This window comes from Juglans microcarpa x Juglans regia, chromosome 4D (genome assembly GCF_004785595.1).
Source record: "Juglans microcarpa x Juglans regia isolate MS1-56 chromosome 4D, Jm3101_v1.0, whole genome shotgun sequence".
In the NCBI taxonomy this organism is placed as follows: Eukaryota; Viridiplantae; Streptophyta; class Magnoliopsida; order Fagales; family Juglandaceae; genus Juglans; species Juglans microcarpa x Juglans regia.
In genome coordinates, this window is record NC_054600.1 from 14125684 (window position 1) to 14141426 (window position 15743).

General features: G+C 38.4%; 2 protein-coding genes across 2 annotated transcripts; both read right to left on the bottom strand.

Annotated features, from left to right (window-relative positions):
• Positions 1-1164: 1164 nt before the first annotated feature.
• On the bottom strand, positions 1165-1557 carry LOC121260149. Its single transcript, XM_041161995.1, has one exon. The coding sequence runs from the start codon at positions 1555-1557 to the stop codon at positions 1165-1167; it is 393 nt and encodes a 130-aa protein (XP_041017929.1).
• An 11746-nt stretch (positions 1558-13303) lies between these two features.
• LOC121259073 (F-box protein At2g02240-like) lies at positions 13304-15351 on the bottom strand. Its single transcript, XM_041160563.1, has 3 exons — positions 14906-15351; positions 13942-14060; positions 13304-13855 (listed from the first exon to the last, which is right to left on the bottom strand). The coding sequence occupies exons 1-3, from the start codon at positions 15194-15196 to the stop codon at positions 13375-13377; spliced, it is 891 nt and encodes a 296-aa protein (XP_041016497.1). The 5' UTR covers positions 15197-15351; the 3' UTR covers positions 13304-13374.
• Between the last annotated feature and the right edge of the window lie 392 nt (positions 15352-15743).

Genomic DNA, 15743 nt, shown 5'->3' on the forward strand with positions numbered 1-15743 from the left:
GTTTCTAGCAAGTTGACTAGTGGCAATTCCTCTAGGATAGGTGTGCAAGTCACTTCTTGGTGCTTTCCTACACTTCTCTCTCCCCCTTATCCCACTATCAAGTCTAGATTCTTAGTGTAACACTTACATGACACATGGTACTAGTGCCTAAGATTTGGGTCATGGGCCTAAAGCCATTGGGCCTGGGTTTTTAAATAGGGCCAAAAATTATAAGGTAATCTAAGGTCACTCTCATCTTGGGCTCAAGTTACTAAATCAAAGACTCTAAGGCCTTCCAAAGAAACTACGGCTCCTAAAATGCCATGGCAACCAAGAATGAATTCTTGGGCCATGTCTAGACAAACTCGGGTCACACATCCTCCCCTCCTTATAAAAAGATTTCTTCCTCAAAATCAGCACCACAACCATTAATCAAAACACTCGTAAGAAGAAATACCGGACTACTACCTCTTCCATAAGTTGTTGTAGACTTCTCAGACGATGTTGAGGATGAGGGCACTTCATCTGCCTCTTCTATCACTGAATTCTGTGAAATGTAGAATATGGCTTCCAAATCGTAATCAAAATACATATTGACCGCATCTTGTTCAACCTATGTTCTATCTCAAGCTCCGTGTCTTCGATTGGTTGACCTTCTTCAGGGTAGCAAATAAGATCCACAGACGTGTCCGAGGTCTCACAAGGTATAAACCTACTTGCACGTTCTTCGCGACTCGATTCTGCCTCTGGATCGAAATTGCATAGATTTCTTCTTTCTGCTTCCTTCGAGTTACACCACGGTTTCTATTGCTCATGTGGTAATGCTCGTCGAAAATGAAGCCTTCCTCGAGAGTTCACATCCATCACATGAGTGCAATGATGCTCAAATATCTCCATCTGTCTTGATTATTCTGCTATCACCTGTTGCTTTCTTCTGAGGTTATCTCTGATATGACGTTCTCTTCGTTCTCTCAATTGTGCCACTGAAGAAATAGACATACGTGGGGTCCTTCTAGATCGTGCCATCCCCTGTTTCAAGAGTTTGGTAGGTGCACACAAGGCTACCACGCTTAAACTAACAAATAGGAAAGAAACAGATTTCACATAGAACAAAACATTCACGCATACAAATATATGTGTGTGTATATATATATATATTAAACAACTCATGCATACATCAAGAGTCTAAGATACAAACAAATGAGGGTATTCACTTCTCATTGTATCCTCCAGTTCCCAAGTTGCTTCTTCAAATTCTGGGTTATTCCAGAATACTTTCATTAGAGATATCTTTCGATTCCACAACTCTTGTTCCTTGCGGTCCATGATCTGCATTGGCCATTCATTATAAGACAAGTTAGGTTGAAGCCAAATCTCGCCATGCTCGATTACCACTGGCCGTCTTTCTCCAAAGCTCTTCTTCAAGGTTGACACATGAAACACATTATGTATTCCCTGCATCTCTGCTGGCAAATCCAATTTGTAAGCTACTGGACCGACTCTTTTGATTACCTCATAGGGTCCTATGTATCGGGGACTCAACTTTCCCTTTTTACCGAAACATACGACTCCTTTCATGGGTGATACTTTAAGGTATACCCAATCTCCTACTGCAAACTCCAGACTCCTATGTCAGTTATCGGTATAGCTCTACTGCCTGTTCTGGGTTGCTTTCATTCTTTCTTGGATCATGGTTACTTGTTTCTGAACTTCTTGTAAATACTCGGGTCCTAGCATTTTCCTTTCTCCCACTTCATCCCAATACAATGGGGCATTTTCTTCCATATAAAGCCTCGAAGGGTGCCATCTGAATGGTAGCCATAAAACTTTTATTGTAGGCAAATTCCACCAAAGGTAGGTGACTTTCCCAATCACCACTTAGCTCCATAATGCATGCTCGAGGCATGTCTTCCAAAGTCTGGATTGTACGTTTTGTCTGTCCATTCGTCTGAGGGTGATATGAGCTACAAAAATTCAGACGAGTGCCTCACATCTTTTGCAAGCTCTGCCAAGATCATGAAGTAAATCAGGTATCTCGGTCCGATACTATGGTTTTAGGTACTCCATGCAATCGGACAATTTCCTTAACATAAACTCGAGAGAGTTTCTCCATAGAATCATGTTAGGTATGGGTAGAAAATGTAAGCTTTTAGTCAATCGGTTGACTATAACCCATATCAAATTCTTTCCTGAAGACGTCCTTGGCAGACCGATTACAAAGTCCATCCACATATCATCCCATTTCCACTTTGGGATAGGTAATGACTGTAGTTCACCTGCCAGTCTCTAATGTTCAGCTTTTACCATTTGGTAGATGGAGCATTTTGCGACAAACTCTACCACTTCCTTCTTAATTCCATCCCACCAAAACTGACCTTTCAAATCTTGGTACATCTTTGTACTGCCAGGATGCACTATGTAAAGGATGCAATTAGCCTCCCTCAGTATCTTTACCTTCAGTTCAGCGATGTTAGGAATCACTTTCCACTCCTTATAAAAGAGTATCGCATTCCTTCCAATAGATAAATGATGTGGTCCTTATGATTTCAGAATCTTCTGTCGAAGCTTCTCCAGCTTCTCATCTTTACGCTGTCCCTTCAGGATTTCTTCTTCAGTCATAGATATAAACTCTTGTACTACTACAAAAATGGCATCTCATGGCGAATCTCCAATCATTAGATTCCTCAATCTTGCTAAGACCGATGACAAGTCTATCTGAGCTTTGCAGCTATGTGCGTCAACTACAATGTTAGCCTTGTCGGGGTGATATTTAATCTCACACTGATAATCACTAATGGTTTCCACCCATCTCCGTTGCCTTATATTCAGATTTTTCCGACTGAACAGGTACTTGAGACTTTTGTAGTTCATGTACACTTTGCATTTCTCTCCATACAAATAGTGCCTCCAAATCTTTAGTGCAAAAACTAGCACTGCCAACTCCAAGTCGTGGGTAGGATAATTTCGTTCACGATCCTTGAGCTGTCACAAAGCATAAGTGACGACTCTTCCTTCTTGCATTAGAACACATCCCAAACCGATCTTAGAGGCATCGATGTAGACCACATAGGGCTTGTGAGTTTCTGGTAGTGCTAATACTAGGGCCGAAGTCAACCTCTTCTTCAATTCATGAAAACTCTTCTCACACTGCTCAGTCCATACATATAGCATTTTTCCTGGTCAGAGACGTTAAAAGGCTAGAAAGTCTAGTAAACCCTTCTTCGAACCTTTGGTAGTATCCTACTAAACCAAGGAAACTATGTACTTCATGAGCATTAGTTGGCATTTGCCATTCCATTACATTATCAATCTTGGCAGGGACCACTGCCACTCCTTTACTAGAAATGATATGTCCTAAAAATTTCACCTCGCGGAGCCAAAACTCACACTTACTAAGTTTGGCATACAACTAACGTTCATGTAATATCTCCAGTACAATCCTTAAGTGCCTCTTATGCTCTTCCTCATCAAGGGAGTAGATCAATATGCCATCTAAGAATACTACTACAAAATTGTCCAAGTATTGCTGAAAAATCCAATTCATCAGTTCCATAAATGCTGCGAGGGCATTTGTCAGTCCAAAAGGCATGACTAGGGACTCGAAGTGTCCATAGCGAGTTCGAAAAGCAGTCTTAGAGACGTCTTGCTCCCTAATTCTGAGTTGGTGATGTCCAGATCGTAGATCAATCTTTGAGAAAACCGCAGCTCCTTGTAATTGATCTAATAGATCGTCTATCCTTGGCAAGGGATATTTATTCTTGACAGTCACCTTGTTCAAATCCCTATAATCGATACACATCGAAAGAGTCTCATCATTTTTCTTGACAAACAAGACTGGTGCTCTGCACAACAATGAGCTAGGTCGGATAAAACCCTTCGCTAGAAGCTTTTCAATTTGCACCTTAAGCTCTTTCAACTCTGTTGGGACCATTCGATAGGGTGCCTTATGCACTAGGGCTATGGCCAGTTCAAGCTCAATTACAAATTTCATCTCTCAATCCGAGGGTAATCCAGGTAGTTCATTGACGAAGACCCTAGGAAAATCCTCAATCATAGGGATTCCTTGGATTTCTTTAGGTCCTACCATTACGTCCATCATCATTACTAGATAAACGATGTCCTCGTTCACCAAACTCTTCTTGACTTGTTCAGCTATTACAGTAGACAGATCAAGCCGAACAGTCTCAGACATATAACGGATCCTTTCTCGTGCAGGTATATCGAATACTACTTCCCGCCTTCGACAGTCTACCTGGGCATAATGTCAAGACAACCAGTCCATTCCTAAGATTAGGTTTAATTCCATCAAGTGGAAGACAATCAAATTCGTGGTCAAGACTAAGTCTGCGATTTCCAATGAGCAATTCTTAACTACACTTGTGCAACCGATTACTTTCCCATCTGGAATAGCTACTAAAACTTTATGAGGCACTGGCTCATCCTCAAGCTCACATTGTCATACGCATCTACTAGAGATAAAGACCCTGATGCTCTGGAATCAAACAAAGCACACACCACGTACTACTTCAATCTAATTTTACCAATAATCACTCCCACATCTGCCATCCCATCATCTTCTAGGTCTACCTCTCCTGGCATAATGGCATAAACTTTGGCTTTCGCTGCAGTCTTGGATTTAACGTTTGGCATTGACGCTCCTCCAAGCGTAATCTATGGACAATCCCGGATCATATGGCCAGTTTGACCACATCTAAAACACGCTCCCGTGGCCCTATGACACTTTCCATTATGTCTCTTCCCGCATTGGTGACAAGGTGGTGGAGTGATGGGTGCAACCTTTCCGACTACCCCGCCCTTTCCTTTGCTCGGAGTTATACGAGCCTTTCGTTTCCCTGTACTACCTCCTAGTAAGTAAGGAAATCCTCTTTTCCTATCCGTTTGGGCCTGTGCAATTAGTTTCCATTGCTCCGCCTTTGCTATCAAAGGTACATTAAACAATTCTTGGAAATTTTCTATTTGTAGGCATGCTACTTGGTTTCGGATACGAGGTTGCAAATCGTCCTGGAACTTCCTTGCTTGCATCTTCTCGGTACTGATCAGATGAGGTGCGAACCTCCCCATTTCCATGAAACGAGTAGCATACTGATCGATCGTCATATTCCCTTCGGTCAAACTTGCAAACTACAAAGCTTTTTGCTGCTTGGCCATTTCTGGAAAGAAACGATTATCAAACTCCGTCTTAAATCGATCCCAAGTGAGTGTAGTCAGACTTCCCAATTCTTGGGCCAAAAGCTTCCATTTGGTGTGCCACCAAATTCTAGCTTATCTTTAAAGCATGTGACCCCCGTAAACCTTAATAGGTTGACGTTTCCTAATAAAAATGTAATGGGATACTATTAATAATACTATTTCTAACATTCATGTTATCAACTAAAGCACCTACACTATAAGGAAAATACCAGTGATGACGCCATCTTCCTCAACCTCTAATGCATCAACATCGATATCACTTGGGTTATAGCATACACACGGGCTAGGATTTGGGGCCTTGGCTTGTTATCACCAGCTCTACTACCTTGTGTGGCATTGGGACAATCTCTGATCAAATGTCCAAGCTTCCCGCATCGAAAACAGACTCCATATCCATGGCAGCATTCTCTGGGATGACACTTTCCACACTTTGGGTACAACGGAGTCTGCCCTCCCATCACTATTCCCTTGCCTTTAGCCGGACTGGGAAAAGATATCTTCTCCTCGACACTACCGCTTGTAGCAAACGGCATGGTCCTTTTGCACTCAGAATTGATCTAGATCACCAGACCTCTCTACTCAGCTTCCGCTATCGCGGCCACATTTACCAACTCTTGGTAAGTCTCTATTATGTGGCAAGCTAGTTGAATATAGATCCTAGGCTGAAGCCCTATTTGAAACTTTTGTGCCTACATCCTCTGAGTAGAGATCAGGTGTGGTGCAAACCTTCCTAGTGCCATAAACTTGGTAGCATATTGTTCCACTGTCGAGCTACCCTTAGTCAAAGACGCGAACTCTAGCCCCTTTAGCTGTTTGACAGAATCTAGGAAGAATCTATTGTCAAACTCTTCCTTGAATCTTTCCTATGTCGGTGTACCGAGACTTCCTAGTTCCCTAAGTAGAAGCTGTCTTCGGGTATCCCACCCTAGTCTTGTTTCTCCTTGGAAAAGATACCCAACATACAGTACCTTTTAGTCTTTAGTGCATCCACAGATCTCGTATGTCCTTTCAAGATCAATAATCGACTTTTCAACTCTCAGCGGTCCTTCATTACCAGAAAAATTTGGGTAACGGTGGTTTAGGAACTTCTCATACGGACAACCATTAACTTCGTGACTGGGTATGTGCACTTGCTGTTGTTGTTGATGTCTAATCCTACATCCATCAGGGGATTCTGATTCTCCTGATTGATGTTTCCATTAGCGTTCCAAGGTATCCTACCGTGAGTCATGTGTTACTTTCTGAAACACACGAGTACATATATTACAACCATGTACTATCTCTTATACTTCAAGAAATATAAGCCTAATGAAGACTAAAATTTCAAGCCTAATATTTGGTAAATTTCCTAAGGACATGTGGATTTATAACTCAGAGACGTATTGCTCTGATACCACCTTGTGACGCCACCAAATTCTGCTTGGGATTGGACTGACATCTGAAGCATCGGGACATCCAATACAAGGTTACCTACCCCCGTTCATGATAGATAAAGATGCAATGTTTCTAACATGCATCTAGTAGTATGCAATATTCACAGCAGATAATTTCTTTTTGAGCAACGCTATGCACCAAACTAATAATATCCTAAATACTTAAAACATGATCCATACATAAGGAAATGATAAACATCCATGATTACAGTACATGTCTCAGAAGACTGTAATCTCAAAACATGGGAGAACGATCTCCATAATTACATCATAAAAAATCATTATTGGCAAGTTCGTTGAGTAACTAGCGTAACTCGACCAAAAATGATATAACACTGTCCAAAAATCTAACTAAAAAGGCCACAAGCTCTATGTTGCGTCGGCACCGCCTAATCAACCTCCTCTAATCGGCCAAGCTCCATTCCCTCTACTTAACCTGATACATCTCCTACCATTCGGGGGGGATGGCAGTTGGAACTATCACGGTACAAATCTCAGCAAGTTAAGAGAGAACTTCTATATAGGTTAATGATGTATGCATGGCAATAAAGGCATGAATGCATAATCAAAGTCATAAGCAAGCATAAAATAACTTGACGTGTAACATGGCATAAACTGACATGACTTGAACTTAAGCATAGATTGAACTAAAACTAAACATGACATGACATGAACTTAATTAAGACTTGATTTGAAATGACATGAACTCAAACTGAAATATGAACTGAACGTGAATGTGAAATACATGAACTTGGAATCTTGTTCAATAAGCTTGATAAAAAAAAAAAAAAAAGTGATCATGTGGGTGCTACATGGGTCCCCTTGAACCATGTGTCTCTACTGATTACCGCATCACAACACAGGTATCTCTACCAACTATGAGTGCGTTAAGATACGTGTCAGTTCACAAGTATTTGCACTTGTTGTGGACAAACGTATTGTACGTGCCAGTTCAAAATTATATGCACTTGCTATGGACAAATGTACTGTACGTATCCCGTGTCAGGTATCTACACCCGCACGAGTACATATAAAATAAAATTGAAATGTGGATGGCACCATCAGCGTTAGTGCCTGCTGCTTTCTAGTGACCAGTTAATTAGCCCCATTCGCAATTCATTGACCTTTACTTTGTCAAGCTAGGAAATTTACACTAGTTTAGACACTAGTGTGAACAAGAGAGTTCTACTAGAATATTACTCCATTTTAGCACTTAGGATCTGATAGACATAAATAGACATGACATGACTTGAAAGGTTGTTTCTGAGATACAAAAACTGTACTCGAGAAAAAACGTGACATGAAACGAAAAGACAGAAGTCCTGACGTAATGTAACATGACATGAATGTGAGACAAAATACATGATGTACTATAAGACAGAAAACATTTTGTAGCATGCCATAACATGTAAAAGATAACATTTCGTAAAATGACATAACATGTAACGTACAACATTCGTAAAATGGCATAACATATAATAGAAAATATTACGTGACTTGACATACGTGTAATAGATAGCATTATGTAACATGATATACTTGTAACAGATAATAATAAGTGACAGAATAAATTATGTAACAGATAATCATGAAGTAACATGGCATAGTATGACATATATGATAACATACATACATAAGCTGAAGTTCCATTACCCATCACACATACACAGTAATCTGATAGCAGGATTGTTCATCTGGGTTGGGTTTTTTCCAAGACCGGTCTGGAACCTAGGAAACCAGATTCCGATTTTGGGTTCCTGCGAGGAACAAATCCGGGCCAAAACTGGGTTGCAAAACTAGGATACACCTAGTCCAGGTACTGGGTTTTAAACCCGAAACCTGGGTTGTTTCGGGTTTACAACCCGGTACCTAGGTTGTTTTCTTTATTTATTTTTAGTTTGAATGTTTTGATTCATGGGTTTTCTTTGTATCCCATATTTCACAAATTATAGGCAAAGCTTATGTGACTTCCATTTGATATTTATAAATTTTTTTATTCATGTGTCCACACATAATTTTGTAGGTTATGGTATTTTTTTGGAGTATAAAATTATAAACAACCAAACAAATTAAAAATATATATATAAAAATGGGCAAACCAGTTTTCCTAGGAAGCTGCTTTGATGGTGGACAAAGTTAATTTATTGATTTTCATGAGTTTGCACCATTTTATATATATTAATTATTTAAACTTCCTTTTCCAAATACTTTCTGCAATTAAATCATTAAATATATATACCTCTATTATTTATATATAATAATTAATCGATGTTGTCTACAGCTTATACGTCCGTAATAAGATTTGAATCTTAGCTGCACCAATCTGATCTACGTTTCTTGCCAAAGCATTGTGATGGGTCAGTCCCTTCTCGTACAAAATTATGATTTGTAACAAAATAAAAAATAAAAAATAGGGAACTCGGAATCCGGATTTTAAAAAACCCAAATTCATTCAGATTCTGGCCCAAGTCTAACTTGGACTAACCTGGCCCGAGTTTTGGTCCGAGTTTAAAAACTGAGTTCCGGTCCGGGTATACCCAAGTTCCCGGGCAGAAACCTGTAAACAGTTCTATCTGAAAGTAAGTTAAAGCTAACTTAAAGTGATCGTCGCGTTTTACGAGGCAAAACGTGAAATACGAGAAATTGTATGTAGGAGTTCTAAATATTAGAAACTTAATCACCAATAATTAGAAACTTGAATAAATGCTAACTTAGAGTAAAATTACTATTTTACCCCTAACTTAAGGATTTCACATCCTAACTCCAAAATTTACATTCCTCATGTAAATTTTGTCCTAAACTCAAATATCAACCTAGAAAGAATTAAAACCAAACACGACTATGAGAAAAATCATTGGGCCGAAACTATCAAAGGCCATTTCTCTTTGATTTTTGTTACAATTTTATCCAACTCCAAAACTCATGATCAAACCAAAATATTGCAGCAAAGATCCTGATATCGTAAGTTTAAAAACATGCTTAAAACATCCAACTAGATTATACTTTACATAATCACAAAACTCTTTAGCAAAAAGATCCAAATCTTTTAACTAAAATACAACTCTTGAATCTCAAGATTTGACCTATTTCAAAAAATTTCAAGAACTCCAAAAAATCCAAAACTTTCTTCTAACATGTTCATAACACATTCTTAAGAACTAACATGCTTTGAACCAATACATAAAAGTCACCAAAAATTACAAATTGCACATGAAGCACTCAGCTCCTACCCTTAGCCAAAAATAGAATTTCTTTCCCAACTAGCTTTGATCAAACACTTGATCCAAGGCATTCTATGGTGAGATCTTCAAACCAAAACATCATATGGTTTAAAAATGTGTCTTAAAGTAGATCCAAGCATTAAATGAAAAATAACATGGCTAAAAATAATCCAAAACATGGATCTAACTAAAAACATAAAACTTTTAACCCAACCGTATAATCTCTCGCATAAAAGTTTACATCTTTGAAACCAACGTCAAAAATCTTCAAACTAACATCCTAACATGTAGATAAAAGGCTTAGGATCATCAAATTAAAATATCAAAGCCATTGGAGTTAGATTAAACCACAAAAGACTCAGATTTTCTTAAAATAGAAACTGTTTTTCGTCTTCCAGCTTCTAAGTTTCTAGATATGAGAAAAATCTTTCATCAAAAACTTTAATCATGCAACTAATCTCCAACAAACATTCATATATACATGTTAACAAAACTCCATAAAATTCTCGGACCAATATTTGTCCATTAGCTTGGTCAAAAACTCCAAAATACAACACACTATCCAGATCATTGCCCAGAATGACCTTTTTGAGGTTAAAATAACCTTTGACTAATCAAATGACTGTGAAATGAAACAAACAAGATACCAACGGAAACTAGACTCAAAAGAATAAAAACTTTCATGAAAAAATCATTGTGAAAATATATTTACAAAGGTTCCAAAAATGACACGCAATTTTACCACCAAGTGTGGCTAAGATCTTGCCAAATATCCAAATAAAACTTTTTTAACCTAATTTAGACATTTCACACTGTGATTCTGAAAACACAATACTAGATGCTACTATTGAGGTTACTATTCACTTCGGAAAAGTAAAAAGTAAACCTTACACTGAAAAATCTTAAATATACATATTAAACTAACTGTATAATTCATTTATCGAAGTTCAACTCCGAAGTACCTCGAAATAAATAGAACGCATTTTCAAATAAGTATTACGTCCGAAAACTGAAAATGGAATTATTGCACCACAAAATTCTAAATAATCAACTGAGTCTAATGAAGCAGACTATATCACATTCTAACACTTATAACTATCTCAAATAAATAAAATCACACTTCTAGCACCATAGTGAGTGGCAACACTATAGGCATGTTCGTGATTGGTCAATTCGTGAAAACTCCATAAGTTTTCACGAGATTCCTAAAACCTAAAGAAATTCTATCATTGAATATCTAACGGGCTATTACACAAGTATGCGTAGGCCTGTTCATTCGGGCTAGGTATTTTCCCAGCCCGGTCCGGAACCCAGATAACCAGGTTCTGGCCTGGAACAAATCTGAGCCGGTACCCGCATAGAAAAATCCGGGTACACCTGATTTTTTGTTTGTTGTTCCTTTTTAGCAACTAAATTGACAAAAACTCAAAAGGAAAATATATATTATTGGTGGTCAAGGAACATGTAGACTTTGGTTTAAAAAATTAAATAAATAGAGTTTGAATGTTGCATCAATTTTTTTCATGAAAAAATATTCATAACATGTAAGCTTCGATTTAAAATAATAAAAAATAAAAATACAAACGGGGAAACCATGTTCCTGATTTTTAAAAACCAGTTTCAATTTGGGTTTCGGCTTGGGTTTGACTCAGGCTAACCTGGTCCAGGTTTCGACCCAATTTTAAAATTCGGGTTTCGGTCTGAGTATACCCAAGTTCCTAGGTTGGAACCCGAATGAACGATACTAAATATGCAGTAGTCACCAATAATTGTTTCACGAAGTAGGTAGAAGAGGAGGCGCTAGCGAAGACTAAGGCCAGCAACGAAATAAAATCCCTTTGGAAGTTTATCAAATGTTGCCTCGTCATACCACGAGCTATAGTCTCAATAATTTGATTGCGATAGAGGCTGGTGTACAGAGATGCAAATCCAAGTCAAGTATTCTTTTGCAGCCATCCTCATGCGAATGGACAGATGTAAGTGTCAAAGAAAACTGCGTCCCACATAGTAAAACTCATTCATTCAATTATTATTTTTGAGTTGATAAAATATGAGACTTTTAAAAGATATATAGGCGAGCCAACTAGTCAAGTTGACCTGAACACGATAAAGCACTCGACTTGATTACAACGTGAACTTCGAGTCGAGCTTAGGTGATTTTTCTACAAATCAAGTTAAGTTCGAGTTGAATTTAGAAAATATGGATCAGAAACTTGCAAATTTCATCTATATTTTACTCTTTTTTTTTAAGTTATAAGAATGAGAACTACAACTTGATTAAAAAACAATGATGAATTTAGTAACAAAGAAAACCAAGGCCTTATTGTTTTTTGTTTTTTTAAGGAGCTCTAATCATGCTTGTCTCTTTCTTCAACAAGGATGACAAGATTTCTATAGTTATTGGAACCGGCTTTTTGAAAATTTAGTCTCATGGTACATAATTTTAATAACTATCTTTATAATCAATATTTGATAAAGTCAAAACTCACAATTTGTCAAAAATGCTCATCCAATTAAATCAGCTGAATGCTAAAAACATGCACCGCACGATACCTAACGTTACTCCCAGTGTCACCATCATATCCATCATAATCACACCAGCCTTCCCTAAACTTGCTAGCTTTAATAACACCATAACACTTCTATACCTGAAATTTCATCTGACTTATTAGACAGAAAGATAGCTACAGGCAAACCCTGACTTTAAAGTTGGATTGAGTGGTTCACTGGGCTTAGTTGGTAGAGATTTCTGGTTATTCATGGTTGTGGAGATTTTGGTTCTCGTTGGTTTGATCATTGGTGTAAGAGCTTCCTCGGATACAGAAATTATCTCGTCTCATCTCATCTTATTATTATAATTTTTTTAAATTCTCACACAAAATATAATAAACAACTCAACTTTTTCAAATCTCAAAACAATAATAAAATTAAAAAAATAATATTATAACAATATTTTATTCAATTAATTTAAAATCATCTCATCTCATCTCATCACATCTCACTGTCCAAATGAGCCCTAAATCTTCTTTACCGAATAATCTAGTATGAAACATGGCCATGGAGTTGGAAGATTGTAAATAGAGCTTAGAGCTTTCCCTTTTTCCATTTGATTATTTGATATACTTCGTGCATTAGAAGAGAGCGAGAGAGACAATGTGAAGTGAGGCACGCAGAAATGAGAAGCTAGACAATTGCCCTACTGCAAACCAAGAAACAGGCACTCGAATTTGAGGATCACCCGGCAACAGGCCATGAAACGTCCATGGAAATATCTGTAGATCATCGTAAAATGAAAACTCATTGGCGAACATATCTTTCCTTTACAAGTTTTGGCATTTCACAATTAATGGAATCAAATCAACACATTTTGTTAATTTATATTCCGGAACAGTTGTGCATACTAATCAGACCGCATAACGGGGCTTGCTTTGGTGGGGGGAAAGAAAAGAAACACGAAAGTAACAGGAAATACTTGATATCAATTGCAATCTAAAACGCCAAGGACAAGCTTTGAAAAACAGAGCATTCATTTATGTACTCTCTTTTGCCCTGATCTCAATCCCTTGGACAATTAGACCACCCTTCCAGTGACCATTCAACTCCAAAACACTCATTTCCAACTCCCCATTTTCTTCTCCATTGAAGAACTCACCCAACCCGATCTCCAACCAGCCATCACCTCTCTCCTTTGGACACTGGGCATCGTCGATTTCTGGGGGCGGTGGTGCTTGAAACGCCAAAAAGCGGGCACGGTTAAAAATGCCAATTCCCCGCCTTCGCACAATCAGGCGCCGTCCTCTTTCTGTATCCAAATAGACCGTCCGCTTATGAAACTCGGCTCCAACAAGTCCAACAGCAACCTCAACAGGTTGATAATCGAATCCATATGACTCTTTTGTCTTGAACACAAGGTAAGTTGCATATAATGTGGCTGGGGATAGCATACTGGTACTGATCTTGCCGCGGATTTCCAGCCAACACACGCTGATTAGCTCAGCCACCTCTGGAAACCTGTTTGTGTGCATGCAGATGAAATCAGAAAAAACCACATAAATCGTTGAGAATATCAGGGAAAAGAAAGGGGTGATGAGAGAGACCTGGCGTCAGGCAAAGAAGTCCATTTCCAATACCTAGGAGTCTCAATCCAGATAATCACGAGCTCCTTTGGGGATAGCATGAAACATTTCTTACCACTCCTTTTCTCCAAGAAAAAGCTCTGAGTTAAAACAGCAATTACACAATCAGATTGGTAATTATAATACAAAAAGGTTATGTCCAAAAGGAGTTTCATTTACTGAAACATCTATTCATAGCGGCTGCTTCCATGCTGATAAGCCTATATACATACAACACGGTACCAACTGCTCCCATTAAGCAAAGCATTACGCATAGCATTCACCGTACATCAGCAAAGACTCAAATTACATGACAAATTACTGTTAGCTCCGTAGGCCAAACTAAATGGAGGTGTTTTAAACTTTTCTGTGATGGGAAGAGTATACTATCAATCCTTTAACAACTGTTCTTATACACTTTGCAATCATAACCATCAGAAGTGAGATATTTCACCCTCCAATTACTCAAAGGTTAGTTGTAATATGCATGCAGTAATATGCATGCAATGTGCTAATTTTGGACAGAGAGTAAAACGCCTATTGGAAAGTGTGCTCTGCTTTATAGACGACGATATAACAAAATAAACCAGAAGAAGACGAAAAATACCCAATTTGCAATGCGTAAAAATTAATTATAATCATATTTTAGAATTTTATAATAAAATCCAAGTAGTCGCTAGACGATGATTTTCAACGATTGTACGCCATAATTTGTAGCTTCAAATGCTGTCTCGAAAAGCGGCCACGCAAAATATAAAGTTCACAGATGAAGAATACAAAACGTTTTACCTTAACAAATCGAAACAATTCACAAAAATTTGAAATATGCTTATAAATCTAAATAAAATAACCATCCGACAACATATCGACGATATCTATAGAGAAGAAACTTAAGATTGAAAACGATAAGAAACTAGGTTGCGCTGGGGGCAGTGTAATCATATACCTTTTTGCCGTCGTCGATGAGGAGAGGGTGGTCGCAGAGGCGGAGATATAGCTCTTTCTTGGAAGAGAAAAGGATTGAAGAAGAATCTGCGGAGCGGGAGATTATACTCTGGCACTCGGGTGGGAGGAACCGGTCCCAGACGGCGTCAGAATCGGCGGCCGACCTGAAAGTGGTGGAAACGCATGACGATCGGCAGGCATCCGGAGGACTGGTGAACGACAGCACGTTGGCTACGCAACCTTCAGGTAAAACGTCTAACAAGCCCACCGCCTCAGTCTCTGCTGTTGCCATCTCGTCTCGATCAGAATCCAAAACCAAAATGGCTGTAGAGTCCGGATTTTCTGTTCTCTATGTCTCTCTATTGGCGTTATACATATATATAGTGAGAGGGAGGGAGGAGAGCGCGCAGACTGAAACGAGGGAAACTTAGCAGTTAAGGTTCGGAACCATTGGATCGGGATAGTTCGAAGAATCCTAGCCATAAAGTAGATACTATCTTCGCTTTTCTTTTCTTTTTTTTGGGTTAATTAATAGGTGGTCCACGAGCTCGAAGGATGGATGCCATGTGACATTAGGATGCCAAATTGCTCGCGCACCTCTTCCTTGTTTTCATTTATTTAATTAACATACATAATATTGATGGAAATTGGATAAGAATAATGATAAATTTTTTTTACAATTAGTTTATAGTTTATCATTTTTCATTGGATAAAGAGCAATAAATCAACCAACTAGTAATGGCGCAAGTAAATGAAATGTTAAAAATAGTTGTCCAACAACGCATGTTGCAAAACTCTTTATAAATTCTACCGACTTTAATTTTAGATAGTAAAATGAG

Bases quoted from the DNA above. Each gene is read 5' to 3' on its own strand.
- LOC121260149 (XM_041161995.1), bottom strand. From the start codon at position 1,557: ATGAAAGGAGTCGTATGTTTCGGTAAAAAGGGAAAGTTGAGTCCCCGA.
- LOC121259073 (XM_041160563.1), bottom strand. From the start codon at position 15,196: ATGGCAACAGCAGAGACTGAGGCGGTGGGCTTGTTAGACGTTTTACCT. The intron at 14,061-14,905 runs GTATATGATTAC...GTTTTAACTCAG, and splicing joins TCATCGACGACGGCAAAAAG to AGCTTTTTCTTGGAGAAAAG. The intron at 13,856-13,941 runs GTCTCTCTCATC...GCACACAAACAG, and splicing joins ACTTCTTTGCCTGACGCCAG to GTTTCCAGAGGTGGCTGAGC.